The 18,096-nt window shown below is 58.6% G+C and overlaps 1 protein-coding gene across 1 annotated transcript; it reads right to left on the bottom strand.

Annotated features, from left to right (window-relative positions):
- Positions 1-446: 446 nt before the first annotated feature.
- Positions 447-17,198, bottom strand: LOC123376298 (glutamate dehydrogenase, mitochondrial-like). The gene is made up of 12 exons (XM_045028219.1): positions 16,611-17,198; positions 13,681-13,761; positions 12,569-12,624; positions 11,963-12,026; positions 11,169-11,263; positions 10,701-10,880; positions 5,387-5,524; positions 4,979-5,116; positions 3,983-4,063; positions 3,372-3,587; positions 2,264-2,326; positions 447-1,627 (listed from the first exon to the last, which is right to left on the bottom strand). Exons 1-12 carry the CDS (start codon positions 17,128-17,130, stop codon positions 1,511-1,513), a joined length of 1,749 nt encoding a protein of 582 aa, XP_044884154.1. The 5' UTR covers positions 17,131-17,198; the 3' UTR covers positions 447-1,510.
- Between the last annotated feature and the right edge of the window lie 898 nt (positions 17,199-18,096).

Here is an 18,096-nt window from a genome sequence, read left to right as displayed (position 1 = left end):
AGAGCTGCATGTGAGGGGGGGGGGCCTCCAGAAAAATCCTCCCTAACCCTTCGTGGTCTGGGCCCCACGGAACTCTCTGTAACACCCCCTGCACAAGGAGCAGAGGCGGGTCCCTTCTCTCACGCCTGGTCTGCCTTTAAGGTCCCCCACCTGGGAACAGGACGGTTCTCGCACCCCCACGGTCTGAGCCCCTGGCCCTCTCCGCTCCGGCCAGCAGCCCCTTGCACAGCTCAGAGCTCCTGCCTCTGCTCTGGGACCTCCTCATCCCTGACTCGGCAAACGCCAGCCAGCCCGAGGGCAGGGCCACCCGGGGGAGCCCAAGGGGGCAATTTACCCTTTCCCCACCCCAGGGGCACCCTGCTCTCCGGTGGCAGGGGGACAGGTCTAGAGAGGGCGGCCCAGAAAAAAACCAGGGGGTTTCCATTTCTTCTAAGGCTGAGCGTGGAAACACTGGAAATTTGGGGGAAAAGTGAAAAGAAACTTGTTCTCTCCAGAGGAGCCATGAAAGAGGGAGGAAAGACGGCGAAACCTGAGCTACGCCAGCACTTCCAAGAGCACTTTAGTAACGGCAAAGTTATACTGGTCTGTACGGTGGCGAGGTCTGCCTAGAACCAGGGCACGCAGGGCGGACCATGCACTGTTAAAGAGGCTGGTGTGCCGCTGTCCTCCAAGTGCCTGCTGCTCCTTACTCCTGTGCGCTGGTAGCTGGGTTATGGGGATGTTCCTTCTCCAGAACCACAACTTTCTTCTGAGGCTGCAGGATGACGGCAGGTCGGGTCTATTTCCATACCAGTGTTTAGCCCACAGGCTGTAACCTTCCCCGTTGTTGACACCAATAGTGAGGTTTTCTATTTTCAACATCTCCAATTTTTTTCCCATTTGCCACTGGGCAAAAACAAATCCGCTCAAGTGTGCAGCTGCAGCTCCCTCCCGAACACAAGCCGTACGTGACATCATTACTCCATCAAACCCAAAGAATTTATACGTATTTCCTAAATCTACCAAGCAACGCTGTGGGCCACCTCCATTCTACACCACACATTACTCGTTCTTAAAGAGCAAACAAAGTTTAGTTTTGACAAACAAGTAACTATGGCAGATACTTCAATTTTTCCCCAAATTTCCATAAAAAAACCCCACACACCCAAACCCCTCAACCTGTTTTCTCCATCCCTTCACCGTTCCTGGAGACGTCACATCGCTAGGACACCCGCCAGCGGGGAGATGCCAGAGGCCCAGCTGAAAACACGCTGCTGTCAGTGCCGTGGGGCAGCCTCGATCTACCCTTCTGCCGTAGAGGCAGAGGCCCGGTCACGCGAGGCTGCACAAGCTGGAGCGTGCTGCTCATGTGCCCACACCACTCTCCAGCAGGCGGAGCCGGGGGGGGGGCACTTCTCCTTCTCCCCGGAGAGTCTCTTTGCGGGAGCGTTTCAGGCGTGGGCAGGCGGCTGTGCCCTTAGCCTGGGGAGGGAGGGAGAGAGGCAGGGCCGAGGCCAGGGGACAGCTCACGTCAGTATGCGAACCCAGCTTCATTGTACACCCTGAACACCTTCTCGATGGCGCACAGGTAGGCAGCGGTTCTCTGGTCCAAGCCCAGGTTGTACCTCGTGGCGATGTTCATAATTTGCTAGGAAACAAACAAGGCGCAGAGGCACAAGGGCTGAGCCGGGCACCGGGCGGCAGTGTGAAATCCAGCAGCTGCCAGCAAGCCTGGGCCCATAACCCTCCCTTCTGCAGCTCCAGCAGCGCCCTCCTGGGAGGAGGCCTGGAGGGGCCGGTCAGACCCAGGGTTTCAGTGGCAGCGGAGAGGCCGTGCTGGGAAAACGGGCTTGTTCCGGGCAGGCTCGGGGCTGGACTAGCGGGGCTCTTCCAGTCGCAGGAGCAGCCTGCACTCAGCAGTTCTGACGGAACGATCCTAGCGCTGCTAAGGCACCTGGTAACTGGGACCCACAGCCCCCCACGCGGCACCGTGCTGGAGCTCCCCGGCCTCGCCCTGCACGCCGATAACGGCACAGCGGCACGGCCAAGGGACGTTACACATGGGAAAGCTGCGAACTCGGCTACAACCCGGGGCGCCCACACCGAAGGGAACGGAACAAACCGCAGGCCTGGGACTGAGCCCCAGGGCCCCGGCTCGGAGCCGCTCCCCAGCACGTGTGAATACCCAGACAGGGCGAGAGCTGGGACCCCGACCCCGGGGCAGTCAGGGAGAGGGACCCGTTAGCACAAGCTGCAGGGACACCTGGGGGACAGAGGCACATACCTGGGCCGAGCGGTCCATGGTGTACGCCAGCCCCGAGTGCACGATATCCTTCTCTGAGGCCCCCTGCAAGGGGAAACCAAGTCAACCCCTTGCCAGGGACGAGGTGAGCATCTCCCCCCATTTAGCATCCCCCGCCTTGCACAGCCAGACTGAGCCGTCTCAGCGCTCCTCCGCAGGGCGAGGCAGCATGCTCTGCCGAGGGGCTACCAGCAGGCTGGGTGGCCAGGGCTGACCCTGCGGGCCGGGTACTCCTGCTGCTTCTCCGGGGATACTCCCCGGCTCAGTGGGCTGCCCCGATTTACACCGGCATGAACCTGGTCAGCCCAGGTCTCCGATCACGGTAACGTGTGCTCCGTCCCACGCTACGCCCAGCCCGATCCTGACGCTGGGAGTTCCGCAGGGCTCTCCTCGAGCTGGCCCTCCTTTCCCAGGGCGGGTCCCTCCGGCCTTGGCTTCTCAGCCCAGCTCCAAGCCCGCACCACTGGGTTTCCGACACCCCTGGCTACAGGAACCTGGGATCCCAACTGCTGGCTGAGCTCCAGGTAGCCAAGGCGCGGGCTGCCTGCAGCCAAGGGGCCGGCGTGCCATGGAGCTCAGCCTGCGGGGGCTCTGCCTTTACCCCTCACCCTTCCGGCCATTTGTCTTCAGTGAGTCAGGACAGGCTAGTCCCAGGGCCCTTCCACAGCAGTGACACTGGGGCAAAGGGGCTGCAGCACTGGTGTACGGTCCTCCCAGGAACCCCGAGCACATGGGGGGCCTACGCCAGCTCTGTGCATCCCACACAGCAGCCCCGGGCGCAGCCGTGTTCTCTGGGGAGTTGGGGGTCTGGGCTGCAGCCAGGTAATTCTGCACCCTGGCAAAGACCCCTGGGCCCCCTGCAGCAGGAGCACAGCTTGGGCAGCCCTCAGAGCTGTCCTGGCCTTTACCACGTCAGCACCCACTGCACTCAAATAAGGGAGGTCTCTGTCCCTGCACCGTCACTGGCCTGGATCTGGCCCACAGCTCCGGAGGGAGGCTGCCCTTTCCCCAGTGCCACAGCGCCCCCGCCCCCCAGGGGAAAGGAAGCCGAGCAGGCAGTCCCCGCCCCCCAGGACAAGCCTGGACTTACTGCCACCCTGGCCTGGAACTCCGGGGAGGGGATGATGGGGATCTCCCCGCTGCCCTTCCCAAGGGTCCGCTCCAGGCTCTGCTGGACAGACATCAGCAGGTGGTAGTTGGAGTCACGCTCGTACTTGAAGGTCAGGCGGCCGTAGCTCACGTGGTTCAGGTTCTTCAGCCACTCGAAGAAGGAAACGGTCACGCCGCCCGCATTCACATACAGGTCCTGCAAGGGGAGCGGCCGCGATGGTACAGACCCGCCAGAGCGAGCCCCACAGAATCCAGACACGGTGTCACGGCGCGGGCCACGCTTCTGCATGCGCAGCAGCCGCCCAATCGGCATACGCTGCCCACCCTCCCACCGAGCCCTGCCTGTGCGCCACGGCTGGATTTAGCCCGACAGCATCGTGTCCGTCTGACAGCTCTCAGCCGCTGCCCCGGCTCTGGCAAAGGGAGGGGAAGTCTGCTCAACCCTGCCTTGCTAGAGCATCAGGGCTGAGCGGGAACCACCGTGGGCCCAAGGAGAGCAGGGGAAAGCTCTCCCGCCTGTCTACACCGCACCCTGGGCCGACTCGCAGGACCACCGTTCCCGGGGGCGGGGCGAAGAGGTGCCGGCCGTACCGGGATGACGAGGATATTTCTCTGCAGGAAGATCTCATGGGCCGCTGGTGTTGTGGGGCCGTTGGCTGCTTCGGCGATAATCTGTGAAGCACAAATGGAGGCACAAGGCAGCCAAAGCCCAGAGGAGTCGCGATGGATCCCAGAGGAATAACCTTGTTCCCACCTCCCAACAAAGGTTATTTCTAGCAGCCCTTCCCAAGGGCGCTGAGCACCAGCAGGCAGCTCCTACGGGGGCTGCTCAGGCTGCGCCACCTGAAGACCAGAACCTGAGGGCTGCCCACAGTTTGTGTCAAGTAAAGACGACGGCAGAGCCAGGGCCTAGAGCGACCTGCTCCACCGAGCGGCACATGGAGACCGCGCCTGCTGGGACCTGGCGTCTCCATGGGCTGCACCTGTCCGGCAGGCCCCCCTTTGGCTGCACTTGTTTTGTTGCCTAGTGGAGAGTGACAAACCTCCATGTGCAGGGGATACGGATCTCCCTCCCCCTCTGACATTTCTCTCCCCACCTGTGGTTTCCTGACCCCCTTCTCGCCCTCTGGCAGGGCCCCAATGTCTGAACTGGGGCTGAGGGTTAGTTTGCGGAGAGGCACACAAGAGGCTGCTCTAGCAATTCCCTGCTCGCTCCCAGCACAGTGCGACGTGAGGTGTTGACTCACTGCACATGCTTGATTCCACTCAGGTTTCCATAAGGAACTTTGACCGTGGCAACCGGTGCCTGGACGCCGTAACAGCGACTCATCCCCCCTGCCTCATGCTCCAGCACCATGGGAATGCTCATCTGTATTCAAATGAACCCGTCTGCCCGTATTCCCTCTGCACAATTGTGAGGAAGGGCTGGCTCAGAGTGCAAGGTGCTGCATGCTGCATGTTGACAGTGAGTCTAAAGTGGGTCATTTATATACGGAGGGCCAAATTCTGCTCCCCGGTACCTGGGGCAGCTCCCATTGCTTCGGGCTCTCTTGCATGGGAAAGGGGAGCATTCTTTGCACTGTGTACCTTGGCTTGGACCCGATGCGCGTTCTCCTTCGTCAGCTGCTTCTCGATAGCAGCTGGGATGAGGATGTCACAAGGTACTTCAAGGACGCTGCCTTCGTAAGGCTCTGCTTTTGGAAAGCCAACAATGGTGCCGTGTTCCTGGAACGACGGGGACAATTCAGCAGTGCCCAGCCAGGCCTGCAAAGCCAGCTGCTTTGCACACCTCTTCTACAAGTGGCGCACAGCTGCACCACAGCATCCTGCCATGGCTGGCTTGCGCCGGCCTTTGTAGATGCCTGAGCCATAATCTAGAGGACAGGAGAGGAGAGGAGCAGCCCACTCCCCACATTTCTTCTGCATCTCGAACTGGGCTGGACACACACACACTCCCATTAAGACCACATTTTTGTGGGTCTGGATTGAACCTACCATCTTATAATCTTGTAGTTCCTTGGGATGGATCCCACTGGAATTGTAAATAGCACCATCCACCTCCCCAACACACACACAGCATGCTCCGTAGCGGTGCAGGTACCTCATGGTGTGCAGGCCCGTGTTGCCGAAGCCCTACAAGAAAAGAGATCAGAGAGCCGCTAAGTGGGGGAATCCAACCACACACGCAAAAACAAACCAGGATTTCCACACTGGGGCCCTTTAAGGTGCTTAGAGCTGGGCACTACTCGCTTTGGAAATGCCTAGCAGCCATCTCATGGTAGCCAGTGGCAAGGGCACTCCGGGACGTGTGGGCTAATGGCCATTAACAAGATTCAGTCTTTGGAGGGCTGATGGCTACTCAGCAAGTTCTGGCACTGTAAGTGGCCCATTATGGGTGACAGGGACCAGTCACGCAGCAGCCTAGGTGTTTACAATCACTTCCACGATTTGCAGCCATCACAGGTTAACTGCTCCTGAGCAGGAAGCTAGAGTGTTCTATTGTATGAGAAAACGGACCCAAGCCCAGCTCCTGCAATGGGCTTTCCCCCGGATGGTCGAGGCAGGCTAGACGTTAGCTGAATGTTAGTCAGACCTTTTCTCCTCCTATGCTGGTTCAATGAACTTCCAAGAATCCAGAGGGAGGAAGAATTATTGCAGGTAAGGGAGACCTCATAATGGTGAGGTTCTTGGCTATTAGCAAGGATGCACTGGGATGCTGTCTCCAGCCCCTGTTTGCCAGGAGCTGGGAATGGGCAGCAGGGGATGGATCACTCGGTGATTCCCTGTTCTGTTCATTCCCTCTGGGGCACCTGGCATTGGCCACTGTTGGCAGACAGAATACTGGGCTGGATGGACCTTTGGTCTGACCCAGTGTGGCCGTTCTTATGTTCTTCCTCTTAAGGCAGGTGTCTTTCCCCCTTGGATCCTAGCTCAGCTGCTGGCCAGGATCAGGTTCTTAAAGCGAAGCTGAAAACCAATTTCTTATTTAGCAAAAACAACTTCCACAGAAAAACTATAAAGATGAAGCAGCCAAGGGCCTCTCCTCTCCTCTGCTTCATTAGCCCAGTAAGTTAATTAGAAAGTGTTCACAATCCCTTTGGAGATTGCTCAGAATAGCTAATTCAATAGGTGACTCCTGGAGCCATCACTTCCTTGTACAATCTCAGCTCGGCTGGCGGAGTCCTGTGGCCCGAGGTCACAGCATATTTCTCTGGGACTGAAGCAGCAGCTGGGAGGCAGCCAGCTTCAAGTCCCACGGAAAGGGAGCTCCATTAGTAATGGGTAATTAGGGAAGAAAAACCAATGCCCGGCAGCAGCCCTTTCCCAGCCCAGCAGCACTCCCACACAGGCAGTCACCCTGCACAAAGCCCTTCATTTCAGATGCGGAACAAACGAAACGGGTGTGTGCTTGCCACACAGCTAGGCACACCCATGCCCTGAACGCAGATGGACACTGTCAGCTGAATGTGAAAGAGACCAGGCTTAGAAGGCCTGAGGAACAACAGGCCGACCAGCCTGATGACCAACCCTGTCTTTTCAGAGTCCTCACCCACCAGATTCCAGCCCAGAAACGGCAGGGTGCTAAATGCAACACAGGTGAGCCACACCTTCCTCAACTGCTGATTAAAACATGACAAATCTAGTCCAGCCAGAATCCAGCAGCTCCTCCGGAACATCCCCATCCCTGCTCGGCAGCACAGATGCTAGATCTGACAGGACATACCACGCCAGTTTCGCTCCTGCACACAGGCTGCAGCGCGTTTGCACTTGTGGGATTAGTAGAATACCCTAGTACCTTGCCTACAATGGACCATGTAAAGCAGGGGGAGCACCGCTAAGTGAAGGGACCTCCCCCATTCAACACGGAGTCTGGGAACATGAGTTTTAGCATGTTATGTTTTCAGGACCCCAGTCTTCCTGCAGTCTGAGAGCGATGGGCATCACGGACTGGAGGGTCAATCCTCAGAGTCGCGACGCAGCTACTGTGCGATCATGCTGACAGGCTCTCCTGGGCACCACAACATGGTGAATAGAGAAAGGCCTGGAAGTCTGATAACGTCGTCCATACATTTGGGTGTACAGGGCTGTCACGGAGTGTGGGGGAGACACGGCCCTGCACCCCCGGCTCCCTGCGATTCACCAGGGCTCTCAGCCAGCCAGTAACACAGCAGGTTTATTTAGACGACAGGAACACAGTCCAAAACAGGCCTTGCCGGTACAGACAACAGGAACCCCTTTAGTTAGGTCCATCTGGGGCCCCCAGGGAGGCCACAGCCCCGTTGGGAAGCCCAAACCCTGTCAGGGCACCTCTCCATTTCCCAGCCAGCTCCAAACTGAAACCCCCTCCAGCCTCTCACTCAGCCTCCCCCCGGCTCCTCCCCCAGCCCTTGTGTCCAGTTTCCCAGGCAGAGGTGTTACCTGGCCTCCAACCCCGCTCCTGGGTTCTCATGTTACATGCTCAGGGATGCTCCCTTCCCCAAGGCAGACAGTCCCAGCCAAACTCCCCTGTAACCTTCCCAGGTCAATACTCCCCAGGCAGCATTCAAATAACACATCTAAGAACATTCCCACTTCGTCAGAAGGGCACAGCAGGCTCTGAAAGACATGCAGACTATGTTCACGCTAGAAACATACAGTGGCACAGCTGCACCCTCATCCTCAAAGGAAACCTGCACAACACTTCCAAAAGACAAGCCTGGGAACTTCAGTTCATAACCCTGCTAGACACTAAAACTCATGGACCGAATAGACACTGGATTTATGGCTTATTACAACAATCTGTGACCCACTCAACCCCGCCACCCCTCCTTTCTCCCCTATGACCGGAGAGACGTTAACCTTAAACGGTCCCTTGAAATGTGTGTTAGCTACTTATGCAAAGCAAATTTGTTCCACCTCGTCTTTAGCTGTGACGCGCGGAGCACCTTTCCCAGGCTCTGCGAAGCTCAAAAGCTCGTCTCTTTCCCCAGCAGAACTTGGTCCAATAAAAGACATCACCTTCCCCACCTTGTCTCTTATACCTGCATATGGTCGGGCACAAGGAGAGCCTTTCCCAACCTGATGCCTCTGTAAATAGGTTCAGAAGGAACTAGGGTGACCAGATGTCCCGATTTTATAGGGACAGTCCTGATATTTGGGGCTTTTTCTTAAATAGGTGCCTATTACCCCCCACCCCCGTCCCGATTTTTCACCCTTGCTATCTGGTCACCCTAGAAGGAACACACAACCATGGGACACAGAAATCACAGCACCAGAGTGAACTTCCTACAGCAGAGTCCAGAGATGCTATTTTCCTGAGCTTTGACTAAGGAGACTCAGCTCCCAGGCCACAGGCTTCTTCAGCATCCTGGAAAGCTTTTTGTCAGAGGACTGGGTGAGGAGGGGCTGGGAGCATGAGTAATGTGCTGCCAGAGGCAGTCGGCACATTAGCACCAGACTCTCCAGGCCACTGCGATGAACCCAAAGCTCAGGAGCTGTAAGTGCCATCTGGCAGGATAAATGCTATGACATCCAGCAGGGCAGAAAGCTGGGCTGATGCAGGCAATGCTTGGAAAAAATAAACGAGCTGGATCAGCAGAGTCGGAGCATAGCGGCATTTGGCAAACAGTGAGTCGGCAGCACCATGAGAAGAGGGCAGAGCTATCGGAGACACACAAGAGGGAAGCATTTCACCGTGGTTACAAGGCAAGTCCTGAACTGCGATGCGGGGCAGAGACAGGAGGGAAGGTGGAGAGAGATGCAGAGCAGCCAGAGAAGGTGAGCTTCCAGGTTGACTGCACGCACGCATACACGGCTTCCCTCGCCTCTCACCCAGCACAAAGAGACCCACGGACACCAGTCCTCCAGCGGCCCATGTTAGACAGTGGGGATTTGGAGACAGACCCACCAGGGTGGAGGCACAGAGTTACAGAACATGTTTGTGCAGAACACCTTTGATTTTCCAAGGTGCTTAGCACCCAAAGCTCCCACTGACTTCAACTTCACCTGTGGGTACTTTCCCCTCTGAGAATCGGACCCTGGCTTACATGCAAAGCCCTGTGAACTCCTGCATTCCATGGAATTCTCCCCGTGCCACAGAATCATGCTCCTGAATCTCAGCTTTTTTGTTTGTTTTTTTAAAAGATGTTTCCAGCCCTTATGGTTGCAGACATATCCTTGAAAACATGAGCGGAGTGTAACCGATGCAGTCCGAGTACCTACAGTCTGCAACCGCTGCCTGCCTGAGTCTGCAGAGAGCCTGAAACAATAGCTCTAAGAAGTGCTAACCACCCGATTCATTTGAAACTGGGACCTGTGGACTCCATAGTTCCATAATATGACAGATTTCCAAGAAGCAAAATTCACCATTTTTGCTCTGGCATTCACCATTTTGCTGTGGCTGGGCACCGGGTATTTTGGTCACCATCTCCCTGCCCCGCTGGGACCTGCTGTAGCTGTATCGTTCACTGCAGATTTCCTCAAAAGGGGAAGCAGGATTACAGCACGTGCTCTCTGCACTATTCCACAAATGCAAGCGCAGGGGTCAGGATGCTAGAGCTGCCAGGGAGCTGACCTGCTGAAGCTAGCTACAAGCCTCACTGCTTCCCTGGTTCATACGGAGAGAAGGAGATTCTCTGCTGAATTTTACATCCACGAGCCATCGCTGCATGTTTAAGAGGGCAGTGGGAACGAGAGGTGCCTGGCGAAACATATGAAAATAAAACAGAAAGCCCTGAGATTTACTGAGGAGCGTTACATAAAAGCTAGGGATTAGTTATTACTATTAACCAATACACCAGTGTTAAGTTATCACAAAACGTAGGGGTTCCTGCAGCAGACTCTGGTCCTGCCCACGGGGTCTTGCTTATTTCTGCAGGTACCTGACACGTGAACCTGGGCGGGGCATAGCTGCAGGCACCCAACTCTGAGCATCTGGCCTTAGTGTGTAACCAACATGCAACCAGCTACCGCGACATATTTTGTTCCCAAGGTATTAAATGCATAGCAAGCTGCACTGGGATGTTCCACGGCTAACACAGGACGCTGCACCAACCCACAGCACAATTCACAGAGCCGCAGGGTGTCAGCTGTTGAGGCCAACTGTCTTGCCATCTGGAGACGGGCTGTGTTCTCAACGGCGGACGGGAGGTTGAGAGATAAACTTTAGGCAGCATTGTTGTAGCTGAGCCTGAAAGACAAAGGCTCATTTGTCGACATGGAAGGAGGATGCGAAGCCGCTGAATTCTTCTGGGAACAGAGCGATGGTGACAGTGAAGACCACAAGAAAACAAGCCTAGTTTACAATGTTATGGCTCTGCCCAGTGCTTACCTGCAACACAAAGGTCTTGCCAGGGAAACCAGGGCTCAGGCCAATGAGGTTCATATAGAGGGTGTTGTTGATGTAGTTCTCAATCCCATGCAACAGACCACGGCCTGTGGCAGGGACTCGCCCATGGATTCCTCCCTGACTAATCGGCTTCCCCGTCACACAGGCATGGGCATTGATATCCTACAATTCCAAACAGAAGAGCAAAGGTCAAACCCGTGTCTCGCTCGACTGGTCCAGCGAAAACAAGGTCCATTAGAGTTCAGACTTTCCTTGACTCAAATGTGCCCAGCCCAAAGATAAAGCAACTTTACTGTCAACCCCATTTTAGCACTAGACCCAGCTAGTCTGCCCCATCCCAACACACCGAGCCCAACCTCAGTGGGGGCCACCCGACAAGCCACGGGAAGGTACCACCTCCCTACTGGAAGCAGCAGCAGCTCAGCGTGCTGTAGAACAAGCCAACGTTACCTTGTAGCCGAGAGTGCGGGAGTAGGTATCAGCAATCCAGGACATCTCCCTTTCCCCTGTGTTTATGTCAGGAGCAGCAACGTCCGTTCCAGGCCCTGCCAGGGAGAACAGAGCTGTCAATTCTGGTTCCTTCTCAATTCGGTCTCTTTGTTCAAAGGAGTCACAGCGCCTGCCCTTCGGAAGGGCCCGGGGGTTACAAGGCCAGCTGAACCCAACCCACTGTTGCCTTTAGATGCAGCTAACGATCTTCTGTCTGCAACATGGCATTTCCGATCCACTCCGGTCACAGCCTCACACAGCTTCGCTGCCCCTGGGCTTTGCTATGACTCTTCCCAACCCTCACACACCCATGGTGACGCTGAGAGTCTCTGCTGGGTGACGACTCTCCCTTGATCCGTGTCACACGCTGAGGGAGAAGGAACTACGAAGCTTCAGATCACACACACACACACCCCTGGCTGTCCAGGCCGGGGGGAATCTCGATGGAATGCAAAGGTCACAAATCAGTGGTCTGGTATTGTATGACCAGAGCGCCCAGGAGCCCAGCCAGGGACCAGGACCCCCCGCGGTAGGTGCTGTACGAACACAGAACAAAAAGACGGGCCTTCTCCCGGACGCTTTGCAGTCTAAGTGTATGCCAGGTGAAAACAAGGCAATATCTCAATGTGACAAGCAGTGGCCCCAGCACACTTGCTGACTAGCCACTAGGGTCTCTGCCGGCTCCTTTGCCTACCTGCAAAGCAGTCATTTTTCAGACAGCCCTGGAGGAAAATGTGGGAAAGAGCCAGCCTCACCTATAAATCCCTTCTTCGCCATTTCAACCGTAAACTGCCGTGTTATTTTCTCCAGCTCACCTTCCTGTGCAAGAACATCAAAATTCAGCCATTACTGGGGCCCCGAAAGAAAAGCAAACACCTGAGGTGTGGCAGCCAGCAGGGGCCAGATGCCTTTACAGGGGCAGCGTGTTCTGATGTCCACAAAGCTTCAAACGTGGCTGAGGCGCTGCCGGAGTTAATGCAACTGGTGCTGTACAGAACCGGGGCGCCCTGTTAGACTGAAGTGGGCAACAAATCCATGCTGGTCCCCTCTGCTCACAGCTCAAGGAATGCCCAGCCCTCCAGCCCAACTCTAACTCACAACTTGCCTGACACACCTGCTGGTACAGCTCCAGCCCCAGCTCCGCAAGCGTGTCTTTTGTCACCCGCCGGGCTGAATATACTGAATCATAAATCAAAGCTCACCAGCCCTTTCTCCCCCAGAGCTGCTTTTCACAGCCACTGGAGAGAGCTGCTCACCACCAATGCCTCTTCCTTGCTTGTCAGAGTGCATCACTAGGAACGGCTGCAGGAATCCTGTGCAAATGGAGCATGAACAATAAAAAGGAAACAATGCCAACTTACTGAATACTTCTTTGGATCAATCTTCACGCCAGCCATGGCACCACCAAAGGGAACATCTGAAATTCATCAGGCAGCCAGGTCAGTGACAGGCACCCAGACGTCCTGCCCTAACTCACCCTTCTGTTCTGTGTGAGTGACTGCACCAATTCTTAGAGTCTGCTGGGGCATCGATCCAGAAGGGGAGCTAACACAACACACAGGGAATACGGTTGGTAACTGGAGTACAGGGCCAGCCCCCCAGGCTACACTAACCTGTCACTGCCTCCATACCTACCTCCGTAAGGCCCAGGTCCTAAACAAGGACTGAATCCGTGACAAGCAGGAGACACAAGATGTATTTCATGAGTGAAACCCCTGGGACAGGACCTCCTGGGTACAACCTGGCACTGTGGGACTGCTGTGCCCCCTTAACTCTCCAGCCTGGGCTGTCTCACACAACGCTATGCCAGTGGCAAGCAGCCAACCCCTCCAGGCACTGGTATCACTCAGCCAGCAGCATGTGAAGCCCCCCACCCCGGTAAATTGCATGAAGGCTCCCTTAAGCCACTCATGAATTATGCAGAAGGAAGCATCAGCAAATCAGCCCTCCCCCAACCTTGCACCCCAGAAATATACCATCTCTGACTACTTGCATCCGAAGAAGTGGGTATTCACCCACGAAAGCTCATGCTGCAAAAACATCTGTTAGTCTATAAGGTGCCACAGGATTCTTTGCTGCTCACGCTGCTCAAGACTCCCTTGGACAGTACAAGCTCATTCATTAGTTTGTCACTCCAACCAAGGGTAGTGGACATGCACCAGCTCTTGTTAACCTCCGGAGCGTCACAGCCCCCGCTCCAGCACTCACGTTTTTTCAGTTTTTCAAGATAGAACAGAACTCCTTGATCCCACCACTCGAGGATTGGGGACATCCCAAAGTCAGAGCCCTCATCATCACACACTTTACGGAGCACAATACATCTTGGCTAACACCCACCGATCATGGTTACACGCAGCACTTTGAGAGCAGGGCTGATTATCAGAGCACAGCATGAGCTCTCCTAGGTGACGGAAGTGTGGCATTCCACGAGCACCACCGCCCAACTGACTGAGCCCAGCTCTCACTGACTTACCCACCACCGCACATTTGTATGTCATTAAGGCTGCCAGGGCTTTTACGTCATCAATGCCAAGTGACTCACAAAACCGAACCCCTGGGGAAAAGCGGAGAGACAACAAATGAAGGAGACCTGCATATCCAGCAAGACAGTGGCACAGAGGAGAGTCAAAAAGGGCCCAACGCTCTGGCCAGCCTCTCTGCAATGGCAGCACCTAGTCACAAGCTCAGATCGGCCATCGCTCAGCTCCACTTGTTCCTCTCAGGTGCTCTGAGACAGGAAGGTTATTTCACGGGCACCAGACACCATCCAGATACAGCTGCTCAGGTTTCATTTAGTAACCTGGAGGTGGCGGAGCGTTTCCCCGCCAACACTCCTCTCATCTGAATGGTTCATGGAGACGTCAGGTGGGTAACCGGCACCCTGCCCTGGCAGTGTTAACCATCAGGGGGTGTTGCAGCGCCGTTAGCATCAACCCAGCGGGAGTGTTGATGGAGGGAGAGGCTGGGCAGGCGAGGCTGCGCTGGGCTCCATCCTGCCCCCCTTTGCAGGGCAGGAGGTGCCGGCTGTGCTGGGCTCAGGCCTGCCCCCCTTACCCCCTTTGCAGGGCAGGAGGTGCTGGCTGTGCTGGGCTCAGGCCTGCCCCCCTTACCCCCTTTGCAGGGCAGGAGATGCTGGCTGCGCTGGGCTCCATCCTGCCCCCCTTTGCAGGGCAGGAGGTGCTGCTGGCTGTGCTGGGCTCAGTCCTGCCCCCCTTACCCCCTTTGCAGGGCAGGAGGTGCTGGCTGTGCTAGGCTCAGGCCTGCCCCCCTTACCCCCTTTGCAGGGCAGGAGGTGCTGGCTGTGCTGGGCTCAGGCCTGCCCCCCTTACCCCCTTTGCAGGGCAGGAGGTGCCGGCTGTGCCGGGCTCAGGCCTGCCCCCCTTACCCCCTTTGCAGGGCAGGAGGTGCTGGCTGTGCTGGGCTCAGGCCTGCCCCCCTTACCCCCTTTGCAGGGCAGGAGGTGCTGGCTGTGCTGGGCTCAGGCCTGCCCCCCTGACCCCCTTTGCAGGGCAGGAGGTGCTGGCTGTGCTGGGCTCAGGCCTGCCCCCCTTACCCCCTTTGCAGGGTAGGAGGTGCTGGCTGTGCTGGGCTCAGGCCTGCCCCCCTGACCCCCTTTGCAGGGCAGGAGGTGCTGGCTGTGCTGGGCTCAGGCCTGTCCCCCTTACCCCCTTTGCAGGGCAGGAGGTGCTGGCTGTGCTGGGCTCAGGCCTGCCCCCCTTACCCCCTTTGCAGGGCAGGAGGTGCTGGCTGTGCTGGACTCAGGCCTGCCCCCCTTACCCCCTTTGCAGGGCAGGAGGTGCTGGCTGTGCTGGGCTCCGTCCTGCCCCCCTTACCCCCTTTGCAGGGCAGGAGGTGCTGCCTGTGCTGGGCTCAGGCCTGCCCCCCTTACCCCCTTTGTAGGGCAGGAGGTGCTGGCTGTGCTGGGCTCTGTCCTGCCCCCCTTACCCCCTTTGCAGGGCAGGAGGTGCTGGGCTCAGTCCTGCCCCCCTTACCCCCTTTGCAGGGCAGGAGGTGCTGGGCTCAGTCCTGCCCCCCTTACCCCCTTTGCAGGGCAGGAGGTGCTGGGCTCTGTCCTGCCCCCCTTACCCCCTTTGCAGGGCAGGAGGTGCCGGCTGTGCTGGGCTCCGTCCTGCCCCCCTTACCCCCTTTGCAGGGCAGGAGGTGCTGGCTGTCCTGGGCTCAGGCCTGCCCCCCTTACCCCCTTTGCAGGGCAGGAGGTGCTGCCTGTGCTGGGCTCTGTCCTGCCCCCCTTACCCCCTTTGCAGGGCAGGAGGTGCCGGCTGTGCTGGGCTCAGGCCTGCCCCCCTTACCCCCTTTGCAGGGCAGGAGGTGCTGGCTGTGCTGGGCTCAGGCCTGCCCCCCTTACCCCCTTTGCAGGGCAGGAGGTGCCGGCTGTGCTGGGCTCAGGCCTGCCCCCCTTACCCCCTTTGCAGGGCAGGAGGTGCCGGCTGTGCTGGGCTCAGGCCTGCCCCCCTTACCCCCTTTGCAGGGCAGGAGGTGCTGGCTGTGCTGGGCTCAGGCCTGCCCCCCTTACCCCCTTTGCAGGGCAGGAGGTGCTGGCTGTGCTGGACTCAGGCCTGCCCCCCTTACCCCCTTTGCAGGGCAGGAGGTGCTGGCTGTGCTGGGCTCCGTCCTGCCCCCCTTACCCCCTTTGCAGGGCAGGAGGTGCTGCCTGTGCTGGGCTCAGGCCTGCCCCCCTTACCCCCTTTGTAGGGCAGGAGGTGCTGGCTGTGCTGGGCTCTGTCCTGCCCCCCTTACCCCCTTTGCAGGGCAGGAGGTGCTGGGCTCAGTCCTGCCCCCCTTACCCCCTTTGCAGGGCAGGAGGTGCTGGGCTCAGTCCTGCCCCCCTTACCCCCTTTGCAGGGCAGGAGGTGCTGGGCTCTGTCCTGCCCCCCTTACCCCCTTTGCAGGGCAGGAGGTGCCGGCTGTGCTGGGCTCCGTCCTGCCCCCCTTACCCCCTTTGCAGGGCAGGAGGTGCTGGCTGTCCTGGGCTCAGGCCTGCCCCCCTTACCCCCTTTGCAGGGCAGGAGGTGCTGCCTGTGCTGGGCTCTGTCCTGCCCCCCTTACCCCCTTTGCAGGGCAGGAGGTGCCGGCTGTGCTGGGCTCAGGCCTGCCCCCCTTACCCCCTTTGCAGGGCAGGAGGTGCTGGCTGTGCTGGGCTCAGGCCTGCCCCCCTTACCCCCTTTGCAGGGCAGGAGGTGCCGGCTGTGCTGGGCTCAGGCCTGCCCCCCTTACCCCCTTTGCAGGGCAGGAGGTGCCGGCTGTGCTGGGCTCAGGCCTGCCCCCCTTACCCCCTTTGCAGGGCAGGAGGTGCTGGCTGTGCTGGGCTCAGGCCTGCCCCCCTTACCCCCTTTGCAGGGCAGGAGGTGCTGGCTGTGCTGGGCTCTGTCCTGCCCCCCTTACCCCCTTTGCAGGGCAGGAGGTGCTGGCTGTGCTGGGCCCGCCAGCCCTCGATCACCTCCCAGTGGCCGCTGTCCCGCTTTACGGGGATGGACACCTCCAGGACGTGGCTGCAGCGCTGGATGGTTTCCAGGATGCCGTGCACCCACTGCCGCTTCTCCTTCGCGGGCCGCACGCTGCGGAGCTGCTGCACCAGGTCAGCCTCGGCCACGCGCATCGCCCGCGCGCAGAACGTCTCCACCATGGGCAGGAGGCCGGGCGCGTCGAGTCCGGCCTCGGCCGCGGCCGCCACGTGCTTCCCCCTGCGCCAGCCGAGAGCGCACCCGACTTTCCCGCCACTTCCGCCTTCCGGCGCGTCACTTCCGGTTGGCGGAGCCCCGCCACCTCTCACTGGCTGCCATAGTAACGCGGCCTTACGCCGGCCCGCCTCCGCTAGGAGCCTGAGCCCGGCCCGCCCGCGTCGCCGAGGCGCCGCCACCGCCGCCTCCCAGCGCCGCGGCCCGGCCCCCAGCACCCTCTGCATGGCCGCGGCTCGGGCTGGCCGGGGAGCCTGCTCCGGACACGGACGCGGGCGGGCGAGGCGCGGACACCCAGATTGGCTGAGAAGGAAGTGGGCGGGGTGTCATCCCACTCTTCTGATTGGCTAAGAGTCCGGCCAATGGGTGACAAGGCGGGAAGTGCAGCTGTGACCCCAGCACGTTGCGCCCGTGGGCCAGAGGAGAGGGGAGGGGAGGGGCGAGGCCTGGGGGCGGGGCCAGGGGGCTGTTGCTCCCAGCAGGGAAGGGCTGCGGGGCGGGTGCCCAAGGCCCAGCCAGGCCATGCCAGCAGGGTGGGCTCTGCCGGCCCCCCGCCCCGCGGGGCTCTGCACGGGGGGGACCCCCCCTAGGAAGTAGGGCGGCCGGGGCCCCTGCGAGGCGCATGGGTTCTGCCCACTGGGGCAGTTCCTAGGACGAGCTCCAAAGCGGCCCCGCAGTTTGCTGCCCGGGATGCACCGTCGGCACCTCTCCCGCCCAGTCTGGGCTCCCGCACCAGGGGAGCGTGCGGCTGTGACGTGCTGAGCTGCACCCTGCTCGCTCGGGAGCCCAACGCCCATGGCTGGGAGGTGAAAGCCGTTGGCTGGTTCACCCCTGGCAGAATGCTCCAGCTGCCTTGGAGCTGGGGTTAGGACTTGGGATCGGGGAGGAGTTTGACCATCCCTTGTTTTCCCAGTCTGACCTCTGCTGGCCTGTGGGGACTGAACTCACCTCAACCTGGTGGTAGGTCACAGGGACTGGGCTTCCCAAAGTCAGCTGTTTCACAGTGCCAGGGAACCTGGGCGGGGGGATGCCAGATCGTGTGCACACGGAGAAACAATCATGGTAGTCTCCAGAGTGGTCACCCAAGCACCGTTCTCTGAGATCACGGGCACCAACTAAGTTAATTTAAAAACATTTTTAATTCACTAGAATTGCCTCATTTTATATTTAATATTTGCCTCTGGGAATTAGCT

The sequence above is a fragment of the Mauremys mutica genome, chromosome 8 (assembly GCF_020497125.1).
Source record: "Mauremys mutica isolate MM-2020 ecotype Southern chromosome 8, ASM2049712v1, whole genome shotgun sequence".
NCBI lineage: Eukaryota > Metazoa > Chordata > Testudines > Geoemydidae > Mauremys > Mauremys mutica.
This window is presented reverse-complemented; position numbering and strand designations above follow the sequence as displayed.